The sequence below is a fragment of the Pagrus pagrus genome, assembly GCF_965226575.1.
Source record: "Pagrus pagrus genome assembly, chromosome: 1".
Lineage (NCBI taxonomy): Eukaryota > Metazoa > Chordata > Actinopteri > Spariformes > Sparidae > Pagrus > Pagrus pagrus.
Genome location: NC_140185.1, coordinates 17,021,403 through 17,044,140, shown reverse-complemented (window position 1 = coordinate 17,044,140; position 22,738 = coordinate 17,021,403). Strand labels below are relative to the sequence as shown.

The 22,738-nt window shown below is 40.7% G+C and overlaps 1 protein-coding gene across 1 annotated transcript; it reads right to left on the bottom strand.

The window, feature by feature from the left end:
• Positions 1-1,302: 1,302 nt before the first annotated feature.
• On the bottom strand, positions 1,303-22,253 carry rbms1a (RNA binding motif, single stranded interacting protein 1a). The gene is made up of 14 exons (XM_084362395.1): positions 21,642-22,253; positions 17,963-18,105; positions 15,807-15,865; positions 14,209-14,300; positions 12,909-13,066; positions 12,322-12,401; positions 12,104-12,204; positions 10,272-10,321; positions 10,089-10,179; positions 7,569-7,619; positions 6,598-6,699; positions 5,077-5,145; positions 4,786-4,860; positions 1,303-3,483 (listed from the first exon to the last, which is right to left on the bottom strand). The coding sequence occupies exons 1-13, from the start codon at positions 21,690-21,692 to the stop codon at positions 4,792-4,794; spliced, it is 1,116 nt and encodes a 371-aa protein (XP_084218521.1). The 5' UTR covers positions 21,693-22,253; the 3' UTR covers positions 1,303-3,483; positions 4,786-4,791.
• Positions 22,254-22,738: the final 485 nt, after the last annotated feature.

Here is a 22,738-nt window from a genome sequence, read left to right as displayed (position 1 = left end):
CTCCCCTCTTAACGTCTGTGCCCCGAGTCTGACCTTGGGCTTCCTCGAGGGATCAGTGCCATGTGTCCCCTCAGCTGTGGAGAATTAAAGGAGAGACGGAGAGCGGATGAGAGGAAAGAGAGGGAGACTCTACTTGTATCTTATGTTCAAAGGGTTGATGCCCTCACAAAAGGCACTTGATTGACATGTGTGTGTGCATGGGTTACATGGGACATGTATGTATATTCCTGGATGGATGGTGTGTCTGGAGGGGGGGGTGGGTGGGCGACAGTGGGTGTGATGGCTAATCTTGCATCCCGGCGGTTTTGATCTCGTTGACTGGTAGGAGATGAGAGCATGGTGCCTTCATGTCTCTGGGATCAGCTGTGCTAAGTCTGAGCTTAAGAAGGGAGATCCGGTATAAGAGTGAAAATACAAAAGCTGTGTGCCTGAAATAGTGCTGGAGAGGGCTGAGACATGAGCACACACACACACACACGTCGCTCATCTGATCTGTATCACACACAGTCACACAAAAAGCTTGAAAATGAGTTCTTGTGTGAATTGTGATGGACAGTTTTGGCTCACAGCACCCTCTGCTGCCTGACGACCAGCACAGCCCAATTATCACAGTTTAAAGGTGTCTTCTTGATATTTGTTGTACGCTCAGAGGACTTGAGTGTGTTAGGGTTACGTTTCTCTTCGTGTGTATTTATTTATTCAGTTCTGTTATTAATTGTTGATTGATATCTTTATGTGAGGAGTTGAAGAAATCTTAATGGAAAGCCCGGATTACAAACCTGAGATGCAGTTTAAAAATCAGGCTCATTACTTTATTGTGGTTTACTTCTACAATAGGTTTACACGCTTTAAGGCTCAATAAACACATCAGTTTTATCATACTGTTGATTGCTGCAGCAGTGAAATGCTGTTTAAGCTCCTGTCTCTTTAACTGTTGCTATGTGTATCCTTCCCACTCCTGTTTGTTGTTCATTAATTTATTGTTATTTAACTATATTCTTTTCTTTCTGTCAATGTACTGCTTTTATTTTTGCTAGATGCTTTTATTGAAGTACTTGCTTTTATTTAGGCTTGATAAATTCTCTTTCCCCTTGTTGTTACTAAATCTGTATCTTTCTAGCCCGTATGAATGTGAATTCAGCTCAATGTTAAGTACTTTCCCTGAATAAACAAATGACCTGCAATGTAGAAAAAAATATAGAAAAACACCAGAATTATTCTTTAAATGTCAAAATACACAACATTTAAAGGAAGAACACAGAAGCAAAGAGACGAGACAATCAAAGAGGCGGGAGTCGTATCTGAGAAAGAGCCTTTTATTCAGCATTGTTTTTATTTCAATGTTTTCAAAGGAGAGAGCAGGGATTAGAAGATTGATTGAGAATCAGTTGAAGGTGACAGGGGAAGCAATGAGGATAACATGTACAAGATTTTTTTTTTTTTTTTTTTCATTTTTACATTTTTTCCAGCAGCAAATGTTCAGAATGGGAACGCAGGCTCAGTAAAACCTTTGTATTACTGCTTGTATTTTCCGATAGAGAGCATTTGCTGCGACATTACTATTGATCGGGGGAGAAGCACCGCGATCGTACAGCTTTGACCATTTTTCTTGTTGTAGTTTAGAGTTCTTAAATCAGAAATCATCAGATTAAAGAAAAAAGCAAAGCAAACAATAAAACTCACTTATTTTTCACATTTGGCCCTGAATGTGTATAATTTACAACTCTTATTCTGAACAAACCAACCTTTGAAGAAACAGTCATGTGATTTCAACTTCCATCCAACTCTGATGAAATACTGCGTTTTTTGAAAGTATTTCATACATGATTGTTGCATTTATTTGCATGAGGCAACATTTGAAACTTTTCCACTCATCCAAACTGTTTGGCATGTACACTATTACACTGCTTTAACCAAATGACCAAAATTTGGTTGAATCCAAGCGTTATTTTTGGAGAGCTTCACAGTAGCAGTGTAACCCAAGATAGTGACTTTTAGTCTTTCTTAAAGGAAGAGAGAAAAGGAAAGGGAAAGAGGTGAGTCATCTAAGATCTGTCTAGAATGGCAAAGGCAGAAAAATGCACCAAGTAAATCCACATAGCCTGCATTCATTTCTTTCAAACACACCTTAAACCAACAATTTTAAGGAGTAGCTAGTAGTTTGTCTCATTTTGAATCTCTAAAATGGAGCCTCACAACTCAACGACACTCATCATGTAGAGAAATAGAAACACCAGAACAGAAGCAATGACAAATAAAGATGAAGCAAAGCACAATGTTTCTTTGCAGATCAGGAAGAGAAACGCTGCATGTGGGAGACAAACGGCAGAAGTCTTATTTTAGCCAGCTCCTGAGCGTGGCTTTTGTTCTGCTTCATCGACTCTGGTGAAAAAGGGGGCTTTACCTGCAAACCCCACAAAACCAGCAGATTTCTAGCAGAACCATGAGGTAGATCACTGGTCAAACTGACCACAAGAGAAAAAAACAACAACAACAACCCTCCTAAAAGATGTCCATTGGGTGTAAAACTTTCATAAAAGCACATCTCTTTTTTTTCATGTCTTGAAGTTTTAAAAAAAGAAGGAAAGAGGGAAAATAAGGAATTACCTTGCTCTGAGTTTGTCACCGTTCTTTTTTTCTCAGTATTGCCGTGGGACTCTCATTGTCTTTATTGCTACCAGAAGACTAGATAGCGAAACACTCAATGGAAATCTCTGTCAATGGATTTCACACACACATTTGATCAATCAGATAGAAATATGACACCTGATCAAGTTCGATGGAAAAGATGTTGGAGAATGTTTGATGTGACGTAAGGAAGGCACCTTTTTTTTTTTTTTTTTTTTTCCAATAATAAATTCATTAATTTCCTAATGAGGTGGTCACCCGTCAAGTATCAGCCGTCAAGTTCAGTTGAACAATAACTGATTTTGTGAGCTATTCTGTGGCAACTTTGAAAACCAAAATGAAGCTAGTCTGAAACTTCAGTGCAAACAAGGTTTTTCATGTATTACAAATAAAGGAACTATAAAATCATAGAAACCTTGAAGGGGGGAAAATATCTCAATCTCATGCATTTTAACATCACATCATACTCGGGGGAGCTGGGGACGGTGAGGGGGGTATGTGTGTGTGTGTGTGTGTGTGTGTGTGCGTGTGTGTGTGTGTGTGTGTGTGTGTGTGTGTATGGGTGGGGTGGGGGGTCCTCTGGCATTTGTTTGAGAATCCTTGATAAACGAGAAAAAGAAGAGCATGTGGTTTCTTATCAAAATAAATCTTGTTTTTTTTTTGTTGTTTTTTTTTGTCTGTGTGTGTAGCCAACAACTGCTTGAGTCCATTTACACTGTCCTTATTTTCCACCACAAACATCGAGGCTGTGCAAAACAGTTCATGTATCTGGTCCAATCAGAGAAGGTGGTGACTGTTGTGTCACTGTGATGTCATCAGCAGCCTGCCCTCTGGCTCACAGAGCGGGAATTTAACCTACAATGAAGACATTAATACAAAACATGAGGATGTTATTATCTTTGACCTACACAGTGTGGCGCTATTTTTAATAAATGAGGGTGGAACAGCATGATACGATAGAATTGGAAATTATTTGGAAAGACATTACGATTGAAATGTGATTCAGGATTAGTGGGAATTATCTTTTTTTTTTTTAATCCGATTTCCATTTTCACTGAAAAACCTATTAAAATCATAATGATTGCGCTAAATTACAAAGAAACATTTTTTTTCTAAGAATATTCCCTTAAAGTTAAGACAAGATCTTGGTAAAGATAAAAGTTAATCACAAGACAAATGATAGATGTTAATTGTTCAGTCATAAATGAAGGTTACAGGGACTCAGTAACTACGCTCAAAAATTTGTTTTGTTTAGTGCTACTTCAGTTAGATTTCTTTTTTTACATCCGTCTACTGAATGAAGAAAATATCTGTTTTTCTCGCCTTCAATCTGAGCTTCACAATCTCATAATCGCACACGTGAAGTGGGAGGAGGTATTTAGACAACAGTGGAACACAACAATACTTCTATCGAGGAGAGAACGTAGCTGTAAGAGTGTTTGTTGTTAAATTTGCATCCTGCTGAAGAATAACTGCTGCACATCTGAAGGTGAGAAAGAAGCACGTCACTTTAATATAATTTAAAGATATCCATCCATTTGTGGCTCATCTTGTCTACATGTTTTGGTCTTTAAACCTTTATTTTTTATCTTTTATGTATCTAATTAAACTGGAGGAACTTGAGAGGAAGAAGGATAAATACTTGTTGAGAATATTATTGGTAGCTTGTAAGAAAACCTTAAATAAAAGGCTTAAAAAGGGCATACCAAGTGTTGACGAATGGATCAACTTGATGAACAATATCCTGTACATAATTACTTTCAATGTGAGAACAGAGAAGAAGACATTTCTTGAAAACAGGGCAGAATAGATTATTTACATCTAAATTTAGTAGTATTTGTTAACTGTCCCCTTTAGAGGACAAGAAAATTACAAAAAAGTTCACGTTTTTTTAGACATGTCTAAAGGATGTTTTTAAGAAACCCATCTTTTCCGAGTAAGAGACCCCACTTTAGAAATGATAACTTTTTACCCTGTATTTCTTAATTTTAATGGTTTATAACTGATCTTTAAAGCATTAAAAAAAGCAATTAGGTACATCACATAAATTAAAAACTGGCACCATAACTTTTATCATCTGGCAGCAGAGTTGCTGAATTAAACAACCTGCTGTCTTTCACGTCAGACGCTTTACATTCAGACACACATTCGGCGTACCTGTGATTACTTGCTGAGCTGACTGTAAGGAGACGAGTTGTTGGAAGAATCAACTTGCTGCGGCGTGCCACTTTCCTGGAAAGCAAAACAGCATCTCTCATTTAGAAGGGAGTAATTACTATCTTCCCCGCGTTGGCACTGTGAGATAATTGATAGTTTTAGATGAAGAACACCTCGAAAAGAACTCAAGACTGCATGAATGGGAACAGGACTGTTGAAATTATTCCAAAACAATTATTGTTTTAAGATTTAAAATACAGTGAAACAGACTCAAAGATATAATAAACTTACAGGTGCTGCCTGCAGGGGAGGATACTGAGGCATGTACGCTCCCTGGACACCAGGGTTGGCTGAAATATACTGTAATTTAGGAGAAAAATGACATTAAAACCAAATTATTCAATAGTATATTATATTTAATCGGACCTGCCTGGCTATACATGCATTTTGTACTACTGAACTTTATTGATACAGCACTTTCAACAGAACACAGTTCATCCAAAGTGCTCTACTCCACAAATAGACACCAGGGAGGAGAAAACATGAGAAAACTATAATAACATACCAAGAATCACATGTTTACACCATGCATATAGAGATAACAAATTCCTAGAGAGTCCTCAGGAGGATAGGAGCAGATTAGGTCAATCGACAATAACACAATAATGGGCAAAAGTGTGTTCGAAGTTGACCCTGTCGCCCTAACAATAAGTTGTAAATCTAGAGCAGGGCTGCCTCAAGCGGCGCCCGTGGGCCCAATTCTATGCAACATAAGGTTCAATATGGCCCGCCAAAATGTTTCTAGTTAAGAAAAATTCAAATAAATTTAAATATACAGTATATATAATACAAATCAGTTTAAGCTGTTTCATTTTTTGTGAGGTGGAAATGCTCTTTAGGATGCCTAATTATTTATTATTTTCCATAATCTGAGCATGGCGGGCAGGGTGACACTTTGCAGAGTAAGTCAGTCAGTTAAAGGAACTTCTGAATCATCGTACTGTTTTTTCCTTCGTAACCACAAAATACTAAACAATACAAAAGGTGTTTTTGTGGTTGGCTGGTTGCCCACCATTAAGTTTCAGTTTGTGCCCGCCAAGGCTGTAAGGGCAGGCACCCCTGATATAGAAGATCTCAGGTTTCTAGTAGTGTGGTATGGAGACCTTAGAAAGAGGGCTGTATTTATATAACAAGCAATGCACTGCACATGTAAGTGTCCAGTCCACACGGACGTGAAAGAAATACTGTTTCAACTGGGAACCGTTATCTGACATGAGTGTAGCTCCTCTCACATGACATTATGTTTCAAACAAGAAACTTTGTGTTCTGTCCCAGATTCCTAATGGGTAATAAAACATGAAATGGACTTTGTCTTCAGTCTCACCCAAATTACATAAAAAACAAAAATACACAAGTATTTTCTCTTGAGGGAGACCAATAAACCTTCCTTTCTTTACAGCCGATGCTAATGTACAAGAACATCACTGTGAGTAAAGAAATCTTTCATTTCGGTTAAATTTGGGTTCACATAAGGATGTTTGTTTTTGTTTTTAAAATATGTTTGTACTAAATACCAACCGTCTTTACTTCTACATTAGAAATATTTTTTTAACAATATCGTGCAGCCCTAATTTGTGCTGAGGAAATTAAAAATGTAACCTCACTGATCCAGGGACAATCTTGCAAAATATTCAAATTGAACATCTTTATAGTTATAGTGCCATAATATATATCCTATTTAATCACCCTAATACAGATTCAATTTGATCAGTGCTCTGTATGTGACACAAGATATCCCAGAATTGCACTCACCGCTCCAGTGTTTCCCAGTGACAGCTGACCCATCTGCTGAGTAATCATGGCTGAAGGGTGCAGTGACATGGAGGGATCCACAGAGGGAGACATCACAGCAGCCTGTAACACAAGGCAGCTGTGTTATTACCACATATCACATGATTCCACAGACTAAATCAACTAATTCTGATAATAACCCACTTCATAAAATGCTGTAACAACAGTGGCAGGCAGTGTTGGGTGTATTTAAAGCGTGAGTGACTGTTTGAAACCCTTTGAATATAAATAGGACAGGAAAGATTTCTGTGGCTTTGAGGTTTGACAAAATGTGAAAATGAAACATTTGCAGCGATATCTGTGATCATATGTCACTCTGAGGCAAACATTAAGAATCCCACGGCCCCGAGGGAAGTTAAGGGATGGAAATAAGTAAAAGGTATGGCGTCGCCTGCTCTAGCCAGATGGGGTGTATTCCTTAAAACATGACGCCTTTAGGGAATAGACCATTTCCTAGTAAGAAGTGGGGGAGGGGGCAGATCAGGAGAGACACTTGTTCCACTGGAAACCATCTGTTGGAAGAGTCAAAGAGTCACAAGACTGTCTCTGCTTCAGGCATTTCCTGCTGGATCCAGAGAGAGAGGGAGGAGGAGGAGTAGGAGGAGGAGGAGGAGTGGGGGCAGTGGCTGAATGTCTTTTTAGTTGTTCCATTTCTCTTTTCATACACACTCCAGCACTCACTCACAACACGTAAATACACCGTGGCTATTTCCCAGAACTCGTCTCAGTTCTGTGCTTCTTCTTCTACATTTAGGGAAGTTTTGGACGCTGGTTTGATTGTGTCAGCAGAACGGGACGATTAAAGTAACAGAGTTACTGTGAGCTCAGAGCTTAAGCTGTGGCGGTGCCACACACCCATTTCCTGTACACAGAATTGGAGTGGGTGTATGACTGTATGAATGAAAAAAAAGCAAGTGCTGTTGTTCTCTTACCGGGTGTTGCATGATATATGGCTGATGTGCCACCCAAGAATGACTCTGTACCTAATGGATTGTCAGACAGGAAGGGAGAGGCAGAATAAGAGACAGATGGAGAGAAAAGAGTTATTGACTTGTCCTGAATTAAACTTTGATGTTACAAACTAACTTTATAATTGCAGTAAGCTTTGTTTTGTTTTTAAACAGAAACCCAAGAATGTCATCAGTCTGAAGAATACATTTGGACTGCAGCAGCCTGTTCATGCTCAGTGTCATTGGTCAACAATGACAGCCAGAAATATCCAAACCCTTCAGCTTTTTAGGGCCAATCTGGTTCCCCCTCTGCTGGCATGGGACAAAGGAGCTGTAAAACTACCCGTTCTGCTTCCTGTTCTCGGGGCATGTTTATCTGATTAGGTCAGCATTATGCCACCTTGCTGACAGAGTTCAGCTAGATCCTGCCTCTCCCTCCTGAGGTTCTACGTGGTTCTGGAGAACATCTTTGAGACGGACAGAAGGTTGTCCTGGCTCCTGGAAAATTACTGTGATCATGTTTTAGGCACCACGTGGGCTTTTTGCTATTCACACATGCAGCTACATTCAGGAGCGTTTCCGTCTTGCGCCTTTTCACACATGCCATGGACATGGCAGAATAGAAATGGATGCCAACTGCCATAAATCTCAACCAAGGAAGAAGATGGGGCAAGGCTGGATGTGCATGTAGGGGGCAGATGACTTCTGTTATTATTTTCAAGGAACATGGGTGAGGAGCTGTCTTTGTCCAGCGCTCTTGTGATGTATTTAATATTCAAAACGTTCGTGTGACAAATTATGTTTTTTCATGACAGTGAACAAGTCGTGGATTTAAATATTTAATCAGCGAAACCTAATGATTGGTTCACAAGCTCCACGTAACCCGTGGACGTAACCTTTTATGTGCTTGTCCCTGCAATGTTACTGCTTTCAATAACACACTTCCAACACAGCTTTACCAGCAGTTGCCATGAAATGTTACTCGGTCTTGAGGTGGGAATATGGCGGTACAGATTATCCCTGAATATCAACCTCTGATCTCATTCACACATGCAGGAAATGTTCCGAAAGATTTTGGAGAAAGGCTTCATGTGTGAAAGGGGCTTAAAATAGGTGCAATATCAACTATCAAAAATCATAATAATATCAAATAAAGCCATGAAAAGGCCAAACAAACTTACACTCCTCAAAGCAAAGGGTAGGAATCTGGTGTAAAGCCCAGTGGGAAAAGGGCAGGACACTGAAATTAGAGGGGTAGGAGCTGAAGTTTAAGTGGAAATTTGCCACGTCTTTTGTGGATGTCCAATCAGAATTGATGGTAAATGTGTCCTTAGGAGCAGCGGCTCAATTCTGACATGAGGCCCTTTGCTGCGTGTCATCTCCTCGCTCTCTCTCTAGCCTTGTCTTGGCATAATCTCCAGCTGTGAGTATCATTTTAAAAAGGCACAAAAAGCTCAAAAACATCATTTAAAAATGAAATGTTGCTAGTTTACAAGCAAGAGAATAGGTTATGTTCATGAGCGGCAGGATGCCCTTTGAGCTGAAATAGCAGGTAGGTCTTCCTTAACACCAATTGTATCACTGGTGTCAGAAGAACACATTTTGCAGCAGCTGTCTCGGTCAACGTAGCACGCACTTAAGAATTTATTGGTTGGATTGACTACATTTACCATCAACACTGATTGGACAGCCACATAAAAAGTGGCTTGAACTCTCCCAGTGGATGAGAGGGATGCTTGGATGTGAGAGTTAGGTCCTTGAGAAAGCTCTAACTGCTCCATATTCTCACTTGAAACTTCAGTGTTCATACTAGCAATAAATAAGGAACCTGGAGAGGAGCGCCTGAGATGAACTGCCTCTCCATCTGATTGATGAGGTGAGCCTTTGTCTGATACTTTTTCAAACACAAGAAAGCTCAAGTATCCCAGAGCCCTTAAGGTGCAGCCAGTGATCGACTTTGCACTCGTTTCATCAAATGTCAGCTGTCATCGTGACAGGAATCTGCACCAGACAGGCCTGGTAGACCCAAATATGTTGTGGGTTCATCTGAAGAACATCTGGTAGAGGGCTTCATTCAAAACCTCTATGTTTATGTTGCAATCCTGCGACACAGACGCCTCAGATTCATCCCTCATGTGTAAAATACTTTCAAGTGACAGATCTTGTCAGTGGTGGGAAGTGTTTCTGCTGCACCAAAAGTAATGAATCAAAACTTAGGAGTGAAATATTACGAAACAGTGAGCAAGAATCCGATTCAGAGAAGATGGCTGTAGCTGCTTCACTCCTATGAACCCCTAGGCTCGCAGTCATATTACATGATTTCTGGTTGAGCAAGCTCTTGCACCTTTTCCTACCTCTTTAGCACCTGTACAACCCACACACTCGCAAAAATACACCCTTACCCACATATACATAACCTCAAATGCAACATAGAAGGAGAGAGAGAGACAGAGATGGAGGATTTATATTCAGCTCTGGCTGGATCTGGATCTGTTGCTGTACCTGGTAAGCAGAGACTGGAGACATGTAGGGCGACATCGCAGGCTGCACAGTCATTATCCTGTTGGTAACGGGATACGGAGAAGGATAGTACCTAGGAAGCAGACGGTATTTCAAAATAAAGCTCCTGTATTATGACTCCAGTTAGACGTTTAGTGTTGTCATGACCTGCCAGGTGTAACTTACCCATTCTGTATAGCTGCTGAGGAGGGGTCATAGGTAAGAGTCATTGCGCCCTAAGGTGAGGAAATAGAGAATGATGTGGAATTACATATTTGTGTTCTACTATTTTATAATAACAAACCCAATATGAAATAACAATATGTAAGCATGAAATCCTTCACTTTATCACTTTTAATGGGTTGATATGCAGTTAAATTGAGCATTATAATTATTAATTCATTTGAAAAGAGAGACAAAATCATGTCGTATTCTGGTGCACAGATGATCAACACTCAAAACTCTGTAGAAAAAAAGAGATGACTGGTTGCTCCATGCGATACAATGCAGATGAAAATTGTGTTGGGTGCTTTTGGAAAATGGGAGAAGGTGTACTTCACAGACCAGAGGCAACCCAGGCACTCCAGATAACAAACAGCATCAGAAACGAGGAAGGAAATATTAAAAAAGCTGTGATACGAGTGGAAAAAATAATTAAACACAAACATGTTGGCTTTTTAATGATTTAGCCACTTTAATAATGGCTTTTTAATATTTCCTTCCTAGTTTTTGATATTTTTTTTCTTATCTCAAGTGCCTGGATTGCCTCTGGTTTTTGAAGAAATTATGTGTTTTCAAAGCCTAAAAGAAGGTGAGATAGACGGTTTAATTAGGATTTACACAATTTTCTCAGGTATTAATTATAACATGTCGTTGCTAGTAATCTATGAGTTCTGGGTAAAATACGAAAGGTCTGATATTATTGCAATATTTTTAGTCTGCATGGCAATATGCAATTCAGTCAGGAACACCTTCATCACATTAACCATTTAAACATTTATGGCAACAAATGGAAATGCTCTGTGCTGATGGCTCCACTCTTATGATGCTCCCCAAGCCAAAACAGGGAGTGCAATGCAGAAAACCCTGCAGGGTATACAAGAGTGAGCCCTAAGCGAGCCAATGAATGCCATTTTTTAACCTTTGCGCCCCTATAAGATTCAAAACTAGCGAGGTGGAGGTCGGGGGGGTGGCAGCGGAAAGCTTCACCAGCAGCATCAGTGTGTGACAGCATTTGTGTAGGAGGGATATGATTGAGGAGGGAGCCATATTGAAATGGATCGTCTTGTGGTGAGAATGGCTGTGATTGGTGTGTGACTGATTGGTAACAATGATCCAGTTGTCAGGCTGTCAGCTGATTACAGCTGGGCTGATTTTAAATATATATTGATATTTTGAAATCTCCTCAGAAACACTTGAGACAATGAGACACAATGAGAATTTTGATAAATAATCATCGGTAATGTGGATATAATGAGTAAAGAAGGAAAAGGCAAATGATAGAACAAGTAGAACAGTCTGGTAGATTCAGAAATGATTCTGTAATACATCCTTTAAAACCAGGAAGAGACAACACTGTTGCCGTATCACATTATAAAGATATCCAAATCTAAGACGATATACAGTCTCATATCACGCTAATGATATAATATCGATATAATTCTCAGCCCTGTGTACAAATAATCATTAAAGGGAGGGACAAAACCTTCACATATTCTGTTTTACAAATGATGAAAAACTTAAATGATGTGTTTTAAGGGCCAATATGTAAGAATTTTAGTGGAAAACAAAAGTATCAACAGAATGTGAAGAAAGAGAAATTTTGAAATCATGATGTCTATGTGTTGTGTTGCAGATACATAAACATATATGTAGCACTCAGCTTATGGTGTCTTATAAAGGCATAGTTATATGTCGGACACAATAACAAAAACTTAGTTAACTGATTCATTGTCACCAAATTAACGAGCAGTGCAGAGGGGGCAAAACGTTTCAAAAGAGTACAGGCGGTTACATACTAGTCTGAGATCCCCTGACTGTCCATTGGGAACAAATCCGCCCTGAGCATGTTTCTTCCTCTGACTGTCCGCAAACTTACACAGCAACGGCTGAGACGGAGCTGGGGGCAAAGCACAACAAAAACGACATATTAACAGTCACTCAACAATCAGTCATCACCGCCTCCACAGTTTTTATCGGAAGGAAAGTGTAGAGAAAGGTAGAAATTCTTTCCTACCCAGAGCTCCAGAGGCTATCTTGATGAACTTCCCATTAAAGTGGGAGATGACGGCATTACACTGCTCTGTTGTGTCCATCCTGACGGGGGGGAGAAGATAAAACAACAATGACTCAGTATTAAAATCACAAAGAGACAATTTACTGGAAAGGTTTCTTTCACAGAGGTCGGTGTTGTGCGGCGTGACGGAAATGGGGAGAATTCTTTGCTCCCTTCGTTCTACAGTTAAATCGCTGTTGATCATGAGTCCGTCGCAAAGTCAAAGAAAAAAGTCAACACAAACATTGCTTTCATGTTTTTTGCACATAGAAATCAGATTTATGCTGGTTGCTTTTACAAATGTACTGACAGCAGTGTGATACATCAGGAAATGACTGAATCCAATTCATAAGTATGACTGTTGAGCTGTGGACGACGTCTTTCTCTAAATTGCTATAAAACTCGTGCACCAGTGATTTATTGTGCTATATAATGTCAGAGATGTAGAGTTTTCTCATTATCCATCATCATAGGTTTGTGATCACAGCTGTACTTTTATTCTACAAAAAGACATGAGTGCTCCTTTATGTCAATCTTCTGTGACCGACCTGGCGAAGCCCACGCCCCGGCTGTTGCCGCTGTAGTCTCGGAGGATCCGCGTGGAGACGACCTGTCCGAAGGGCTGCAGCATGTTCTCCAGCTCTTTCTCATCCACAGCGAGAGGCAAGTTGGAAATGTACAGATTTGTGGGGTCCTGCTCCTGTTGCTGCTCACATCAAGGACGACAGAAAAGAAGAGAAAGTATATTGAGTGTGTTTTACATTATATTTTGCATGTGGCATCTGACCCAAGAGAGAGCCACATGCTGAATCGCATGAATCAGGCAAATTTGTATTGAGCCACAGAGAAATGCTGACACGACTGATAAATCTATATTTCTCTGCTGTGAAACGTGTCCGTGTGGGTAAGGATTTGAGAATAATTTAAAATATATAAAAAGGGTCAGAGGAAGACATTTGGTTAGATAAACATTAATAAGCTCCCCTCAACACACACACACACACACACACACACACACAAACACACTTCATCTGTACTGTGCAGCAGCTCAGCGCCTCCACGGTCTTCCCTAGAAACAGCAGGAGAGCAGCGTAGCCTAGCTACCACAACACACAAACTGTGTTCTGCCTTGTTTGTTCCAAACAGAGCCGCTACATGCAGTTCTCCGGAGAGCAGCCGCTTCATCAATGAACTCTCACCCACAGCAACACAGGCTGGGCCTGGAGAGGGAAGGGCCTGAAAGACATGTAATGATCGAGGCAATTTCTGCTGCCTACTACGAGACAAATCGCAGATGTGATGCACAAATAGCCTGCTCGTCTAAAAATATTTTTTGTCAAATGAAAAACTGGTGTTGTTAACTTTGTATTAGTCACAGCGAACGGAGGCTGGCTCCCAGCAGCAGTACTGTTGCTATAGTGCTTCGGTGCAGATCAGTATGCATGAACGATAATCGGTGACATACTAATAATACTGGTAAAAATCTGTACAATCCACAGAGCGTGGCCTAACAAGGGTGGTGTGTTAGTGTGGGCTGGTGGTCCTGTGTGTAACGTGTCACACTGACTGACAGGTTATTTGGCAGAGAGACGTGACATCTGGTTTCTACAGTGAAAGTAAATGGGGTCACGGGAAGAACAGCTTGTCAGCTGAGGTCACGTGACCAGTCTAATGTCATTCTCCATCATCACACACACACACACACACACACACACACACACACACACACACACACACACACACACACATTACTGAAGCACAAACCCAGAGAGATGTTCACAAGCAATATGCGCACACACACACACACCCACACCCACACACACACACACACGTCTGCACCAAACTCACCTTGGCCATCTGGGCCTGTATGCCGCTGGTTTTCAGAGCATGTACTGCCTTTAAAGCAGCCGCCGGGCTGTCAAAGTCCACAAAGCCGTAACCTGTCGTCGATGGAACAGTATTTACATTCATTAATAATTAGAACAACCTCCATTTTGTACCCTTTAATATTACTGAGGGATGAGTCATATGTTCATTCTTATTATCTCTTATTTCATCAATTATGAAACACCATTTTGTCATCTACATGAACACTAGAAACAAAAATCAAATTTGATTTCTTAAATATTGTAAATAGAGCCGAACTGAAACGCAGTAATTGTGGCCGATGCCCTTACTGATATATCGGCCGACAGACACACATTTTTTGCATGTGTGGTCGTCAAATACTTATGACAAAAATATATAATGGAGGCAGGATATTTTACAGTTTAACAATAAACGTTATTGTCATCAAAATCATGACATATTATGATTTATGATTACTGATTAAGTGACATCATTGAACTGAAACAACAAGCTTCATTTCAAATTAACAATCATAAATCAGTCCAAGAATTGTTTTTTTGCACTGTGTTTTGGAAACCAAAAGGCTTTCATATCTACAAAGTATACACAGCCATTGATATACCTGTGATAGGCAAATATCAACAACTATATATAAGTCTGGCACCCTAACCCTAATCCACTTCCTTTACAAGAGTTAGACGAGAAGATTGACACCACTCTCTTGTCTGTAGCTGGAGCTAGCATCCTGTTCGTTTAGCTTAGCATAAAGACTAGACACCAGAGGAACAGCTAGCCTGGCTCTGTCCGAAGGTACATTTACCCTCCCTTCGAAAGCTCAACGTGTTATATCTTGTTTGTTTAACCCATACAAAACTGAAGTGTATTCATGGAGTGTTGAACTGAACATGTTGAACTCTCCCCTTAAGGACCAAACCAGTCGAACCAGATTCATAACAAAAAGCACAGACTTTGCTTTCCTTTTCCCAGTTTTCTGAAGCAAAACCTGGTGTTTCTCATTTTGAATGTTTTCCCATCACCCAATCACTCAACAGTTACCCCCATCTGTTTGCAGAGTGTCTAAACCTGCTCGAGTTACGTAATCCGTCATAATCTGCTTTAGTTTTAGTCAAATTTATATTATCATTGCATTGTAATGCAGTGCAGACTGAGCAAATCAATTTGCACGTCTGGCTGCCATGTCATGCAACAACATAAAAAGTTTGACAGAAATAAAAGTAGACACGTCCACGGTTCATGTTCACGGTGATGGATTACCCAACCTGAGCAGGTCTCACATCAGCGCAAATTGATTTTCATACACTTTGGAAGTGAGTAAAAAACCAGAAGCTGCCTGGAAGGTATGAATGTTCATTCAGAGATTTAAAACAGCGCCGTATGTTTTCAAATCTTAGAAGGATGCAGTCATAAAAGTGTGAATAAAATGTATGACATTCAAAAACACTGCAAAAATCTAAGTCACTTTTATCAGGTCAAGTTTCCAAACTTAAACATGCTGTGGAGAAATGTTCGAGTACTGGAGGAGGATTTAACTTATACGGGTTATAAGGGGTGCATGGTGAGTTAATAACCTTACTGACCTTTACATTTGTTGGTTGTCTTGTCCAGGATTGCCTTCGCTGACTGAATCTTGCCATACCTGAGATCAGATCAACATGTAGATTACTGTCAAATAACTCGCTCTGACAAAATAAAGTCAGCAAGTGAGACTGGTGATATGTGTATTATCAATTTTTTTTGCCTTGGACTTCCTCATTCTGGTTTGTTAATGTCTGTGAATGAATTTGTAAAGAGGGAACCTTCACCATTCACAAAATACAACACAAGCAGACAAAAAACAAGAAAACAACAAACTGATCATATTAATGGGACCGCTAGTGATTTCAGAGACACATAATAAACATCACTACACTATAAATCCGATGACAATGTTTTAAGCTTTGCTTTATCTCTGACTTTATACTCAAGTTGAACTGTGAGCTGCTATCTGAGCACACAGTCACCATACAGACTGAATGCCTAGCTTACATCACCATTCAGACCTTGTTGCTATGAAAAGCGCTTTCATTTCTGCTTTGTGCTGGCAAACACCACTGGGAACATGAACAAAAACACAAGCAAACAGGACACAAACAGCTGCCGCTGCTGCTGGTTACATGGGTGAATGCCTCTTCTCCATATGTTTGTGATTCAGAGGGAAAAAGGAGACAAAACTCTGCTAATTATGGCCTCCACCACACTAACCACTCAGACTAAAGCCTATGGTATAAGGTATCTAACATGTTCACTTGGCTGCTTTACACGACTCTGCTTTATCCTTTTAAGTATACAATCATTTCTACAGTCCGCTTCCCATACCACAGTTGAGCTATGACTTTATGTGTGTTTATAGAAGTATGATGGTTGGAGCATTTTAACGGTCCATGTTGGCTGGTGGTTAAACCAGTTTCTTTTTGTGTCTGCCCTACAACTGCAGACAGTATTTTTTTTTGGGTCAAATTTCTGTTAAATTTATTTATCTACAGCCATTAAAATGCAAAATAGTTCATTTGAAATTCAGTAAATCTTCCCAAAACTTTCCTCTTATAAAAGTAGAAAACCAAGCTAATGATATTTTAGCATTAGAAGCTTGTTAAATAATAATCTGACATTTTTAAGAAATACAGGATTGATACAACTCCTACATTCATAAGGTAAATATGAAGCTACTGCCTGCAGATGGTTAGCTTAGCTTAGCACAAAGGCATGAAGCAGCTAACATTAGGGGCAAACAGCTAGCAAGGGTCTCTCCAAAGGTAACAACATTCGCCCATACCAGCCCTTTAAAACTCTTCTTTGTTGTTTTTTGGCCAAATTTCCGTTAATTTCCTTTATCGATAGTCATTTAAATGCAAAATATTCCCTTTTATTTTGTATATTTTCTCAATTTTCCCAAAAGCCTTTCTTATTAAGAATGAAACCTACCATAGACAACTTTAAAATGTTTGTGAGTGACCAAAACCTCTGTTAGATGTCGGATTGATACAACTTTTATCTGCATGGTTAATACAAAGCTACTGTCTGCTGGTTAGCTTGGCTTAGCACAGAGATTTGAAACCAATTACAATGTTAGCATTAGCTAACTCTCTCATATGTGTACGGTCATATGTGTACGGTAGCCTAAATATGAAGTTAGGTTACCGCCCACAGGGGGTTAGCTTAGCTTAGCACAAAGACTAGAAACAGGGAGGAAACAGCTAGCATATGGCTCTGTCCAAAGGTTGCAAAACTCACCAATTAACATTACAAAAACTTTTCATGAGCTAGCTGTATGTAATGTTAGGTGCATTTTTTTTACCCTTGGATAGAGCCATGCTAGGTGTTTCCTCCTGTCTCCAGTCTTTGCACTAAACTAAACTAAGCTAAGCTAAGCTAACCATCTCCTTGCTGTGGCTTCCAAATGTATCATACAGAGATGTTGAAATATTCTTTTAAATTTAGAAATGATTTTGAAAAAATATTACTGAACAGACAGCGTGCAACTGAAATGTTCACAGCCAGTTTTACAGTCTGTATTTTTGCACAGTATGTTCCTGTGGTTGGGTGTGGGCTTCATCAAATCAGACTGGAACGACATTGGTATGTGAGATCTGGGCCTTTTTTTTTTCAGCAAACAAGCATATCAGTGACAAAACACTGGCGTGCGCACACATATGCATGCCCATTATGTTCATACTGTATATGTGTGTGTACTCACTGGTGACAGAGTTTGACGAGGTCCAGGTCTGTGGTGGCAGGAGGCAGCCCGCGAATATACAGGTTGGTTTTGCTGAGCTGCTCCAGGCCTGTGCTGCTGCTGTTGCTGCTGCTGCTGGGACTGGACGGAGTCATGGGGTAGGACTGCACACAGAAAACACACTGTTAGGAAGTGTACGGGAGCTGGATAATCTAATTTAAACCCAGGTCAACAGAGATCACAAGAGCATCTCATCTGTGCGTAACGAAAATGCAGAAAGCTCACAGAGAGGGCACATTCGGATTTTTTTATTTCATGAACATGGTACATTCAAAGTAAGTCTTGTATTTCTCTTAAAATGATAATCATCAGTAATCCACACAGCAGTATATACAGCTTTAAGTGTTTCCACACTGTCACACGCCTGAGATAACATCAGGGTCCTGTGCATTTACTGATTCACTGTAGTTTAGAGGGAAATATTACACATTTCTCTCAACAACATTTAGATGAAACCCATGGTTACTTTACAGATGGAGATTTTAAATGAAATACATATGATGATACTTGATGTGTATTTTAAATTCAGGTATTTTTGGACTGTAACATTTCTGCTTTTACTTTATGGATTTCTGCCACTAGGGGTCTCTCATTTAAAACAAGTAACACAAAAGATGTAATTTAATAATGCCTTGGTGTAGCGTGGGCTCATGGGAGTTGTTTTCTTCATTGTTAAACAGCCACAATTGCCGCTGAAAATCAATCTTACGTGACTCAGGCAGAAATGTTCAAGTTTTATGGTGTTTACAGCGAACATTGTTTCGGTTTGAACATTGTTGGAAACGGGGCAAGAATTTCACGGCAGCCATTTGCCCCCTCAGTTTGGCCTTTTGCCCCCTCAGAAAACGACGTGCCCTGCAGCCACAGCGGCCTTGATGCTCGCGCCCGCACTGCCCCAGTGTTATTTCGCCATTTTCTCCACTGCCTCAGTCAGTCAGTCAGTCAGTACTATATTTAGAAAACTGTGTCTTTTGTTGACGGTCTGATTTCTTTTATTCTACGACACCAAGTGAAACGTTGTGCACATTACGAGTGGTGGGTTCGATTTCTAGCCTGGTATGAACCGCTGGAAAACCGGGCTATGTGAGAGAAGCTGTGACTGAGGGAACTTTTGAGAACAGATGACCCACTGAGGAACTGAGGTAAGAAAGTCTGATAAATTAACAGTATTATAGCCTTAAGTTAATGTTTGCAACATTACGTTTATGTTCACAAAGGTAACGTTAGCTAATGCTTGCTCGCTAAAATGGGTACCTGGCCTCGTTACAACATTAATGTTACGTTCATCCTTTTTATTCCCCAGCAGCCATCACACCGAACAAGCAGCGTAGGAGAAGATTTATACTATATTTCAAAAATAAATTCATCCTCCTAACCCTTAAAGGTGCAATCTGTAAGAATCGGCGTCCTGTCAAATTCAGACAAATTGGCGGCAGCATATCCAGAATAACCACTAACTGCTGCTAGCTGTAGCTACCTTTAGCTAGTTAGCTCAGTTGACCAAACTGTGGCTGTTTAACAATGAAGAAAACAACTCCCGTGAGCCCACGCTACATCGTGGCATTATTAAATGACATCTTTTGTGTTATTTGGTTAGCATGCTGACTTCAGTAGTTATCTCTGCAGCAACATACACAGACGTCCAAACGTCAAAACGCTTAATAATTCATATTCTGTCGATAATTTTAGTTATTTTTTTTATGTTTTCAACAAAAATTGGACCTTGTTGCACCTTTAAGCTGAATCCATTATTACTGCGGACTTATAATCACTGTTTTATATGATGGCCTTGCTCATCGGCATTTGGCCTTCGTGCCGTCAAAAAACTGCATCAAAATGAAATTCCAGGCCTTGTTGGAAACATTTGTGTACATCTAAGTACACAACATAATATATCTGACATTTTAATGTGGAAATGTTACGTATAATATCTTGAACACTGCCAGTTCTAGAGAAAGATAGCTGATGGTTGAGTCTTATTCCCAAGTGGTCAAATTCTGACGCTTTAGGCTGGTATGTCGGCAGGAAATCAACCCAAGGCGACCTGGGAATGAGACTCACCAATCAACTATTTCACAAATGAAAGAAATGATTTAAATTCTTCCTCCACCGCCTCCAGGGTGTCAATGACAGGTGGGTTTGACCTCTGAGCTCCTGGTTGCTGTAAAAAGGTGATTTTGTCCACCACTGTACCGCAGAGTACATCAAAATATATCTATTCTTGTATGTGGGCCTTTATGACTCACAAACTGATTAAATCTGTGTTCGGATCTCACATTATACTGGAGTGTTTATCAGAAAGCCACAGTTTTATTCATACTTGCGAGCCAAACCACGCAGCTCTGCCCCGCAAAGCATTTCCTTCCCCTTACTCATTCATTAAAATAGCTCCGGGCCACCCCAAACCCTCTCCGGATCAGATCAAAGACAAAGCATGGCAGAATCACACCATCTGTCCATAACCAAAGGACAATCCACTCCAAGAGCCGTGGATGCAGCGTGCCAACCAGAATCACTGATGTATTCTTCCGCCGTCATGTGATGGTTAAATGTTCATAGCAGCTATTTTTTCTCTCACAGATGAGGAATTGATCGCTGTGGCAGCAACATCTGTTAGGCCTGTTATGTCTTCAAGTGGAGGCCTTGCATTTTTGTTGGTGTGCAATTACCGCACTAACTTTGTTAGAGACCATCAAGGGTTCACATCAGGCCTCCGAGACTCTACGCCTACTCCATTAGAGGGCAGCTACGGCGGTACATTTCACAGAGGCAATCATTACACCTTATAGCCGACCAAAACCTGCGTTACACCCACACTGAAAACTCATTCACTGCTTCCCTGCGGGGATTCATATGTGGCTGCTTTCAGATCCCTCTCCTCCAAGTAATACACAGCACCTCTTCTGATGAATAAATATTACAGTTTATATCTGAAAGGTGGATATTTGGGGTCTTCCAGGCTGCAGGCAACGAAAAAAAACTGAATCATCTGCTCACACTCCCCATCATCAGAGGTTATGATCACAGCTGCTGCTCACCTCTGTGCCGGCTTTCTATTCCCATCTTCCATCTAAATCAAAGGGTGTGATGGGAGAGCAAAGGGGCACGGCCTTCAATTACATTTTTGTTCACCTGTGAGGTCAAAATGAAGGATGGAGGCAGCACAGTTCACCCCAGCACACTGACACACATATCATTACTCTCTCTCTCTCCCTCTCTCTCTCAGCCAGGATGCATTAATCTATAAAATGGACTACAATAACCGCCATGCATATTGACCAGAGTGGGCGAGTGACTGGGCAAACAAGGTTATATGGACATAATAATTTAAGTCTCGGTAGTAGAGCTATAGATCGGGTCAGCAGCTGGTTTTATCTCTGCGTGCAGCCTATCAGAGGATCAGCTTCCCGTTTGATAAGTCGACTGAGAGCAGGGGGGGTCTTTTATTCGTTTCTTATTTTAAATCTATTTCGTTTCTATTACAAGGATGATATTTAAAAAAAAATGCACATGAAGGCAAACAGGGGGCTTCCCAATGTCATTATCCAGCCCCTGGAGTGTGAGCAGAACAGAAAAGTAGGCAGAAATAACACAAAAAGAGAGTCATTACAAAAAGCAAATGGTGTGTTTTTTGGCCTACCTGCTTACGGTTGGCTGTCTTCAGCGGGTTGCCCGTGTTCGCAAAGATCATCCTGGAGGTTACTGATAGATTTTTAATTCCCACAACAACACACACACACGCACGCACACACACATACACACACACACACACAAAAAAATAATTTAAAAAAAAATCGCAACGATGAGCCACTGGAGACGGGATCCGAGCGGGAGGAAGGAGCTCTATAAAATATCGAGTCGGGCTAAAACATCCGCATACTGAACGGGCTGGTTAACAGTGATAAAGCCTCGGTCCTGCATAGGTATACTGACACATCTATACAGTCAGATGCACACCAGGCGATGGACCAACCCTCCGGTCCGGTTCATTGATCTACGACGTCCTGCTGCAGACCGCTCGAGCAGTCCCACCTACTACAGACCAAACCATCTCCGCCTCTGCAGGGTGTTTCGCATCAAACAAACTGCGCGGCCGCCGTATTTCACGTCGCACCGGCGGTTTGTTTCTCGCGACAAAGGCGCGTCGAGACGTCTGGTGTCTGTGTCGCACTTTATAATCGGACACAAAGAGCTGCGGGGTTTGATTTGTAGGCGCACAATCGGTCGGGCTCAACGCTCGTCGCCTCTCATGTTGTTGTCGTCCGCACATACCAAGCATTCTTCACCCCCACCTCCACCAACCACACACACACACACACACCCTCTTCCTCTTCCTACCCTTCCCCCCATCCAACACACTACATGTCAGAGAATCAGGATGCAATGAAATATAAGCAGGGAGCTGGCCTGGGCTGGAGGTCACAGGCTCACTATAAACCTGTGGAGGACCAGCGACTGGATATTTGGCTTTAACACACATTGAAACACCTTCACGTGCTCTGTCTCCAGTGTGTTGTTTGAATGCAATGCAGCCCGATGTCCTATAGACTTCATGTCATGTATGTAGATCATGTGACAGAGGCAAAATATTGACTCACAAGCCAAGGGAACCATTAATATTTTCACTTTTGAGTGCATTGGCAGGATTGATTTGCTTACATGCAGCCTGTAAAAAATGTAAACTAAGCGTTTTCCACATATGGCACGTAAATTACTCAAGCTGCTGAATGATGACAA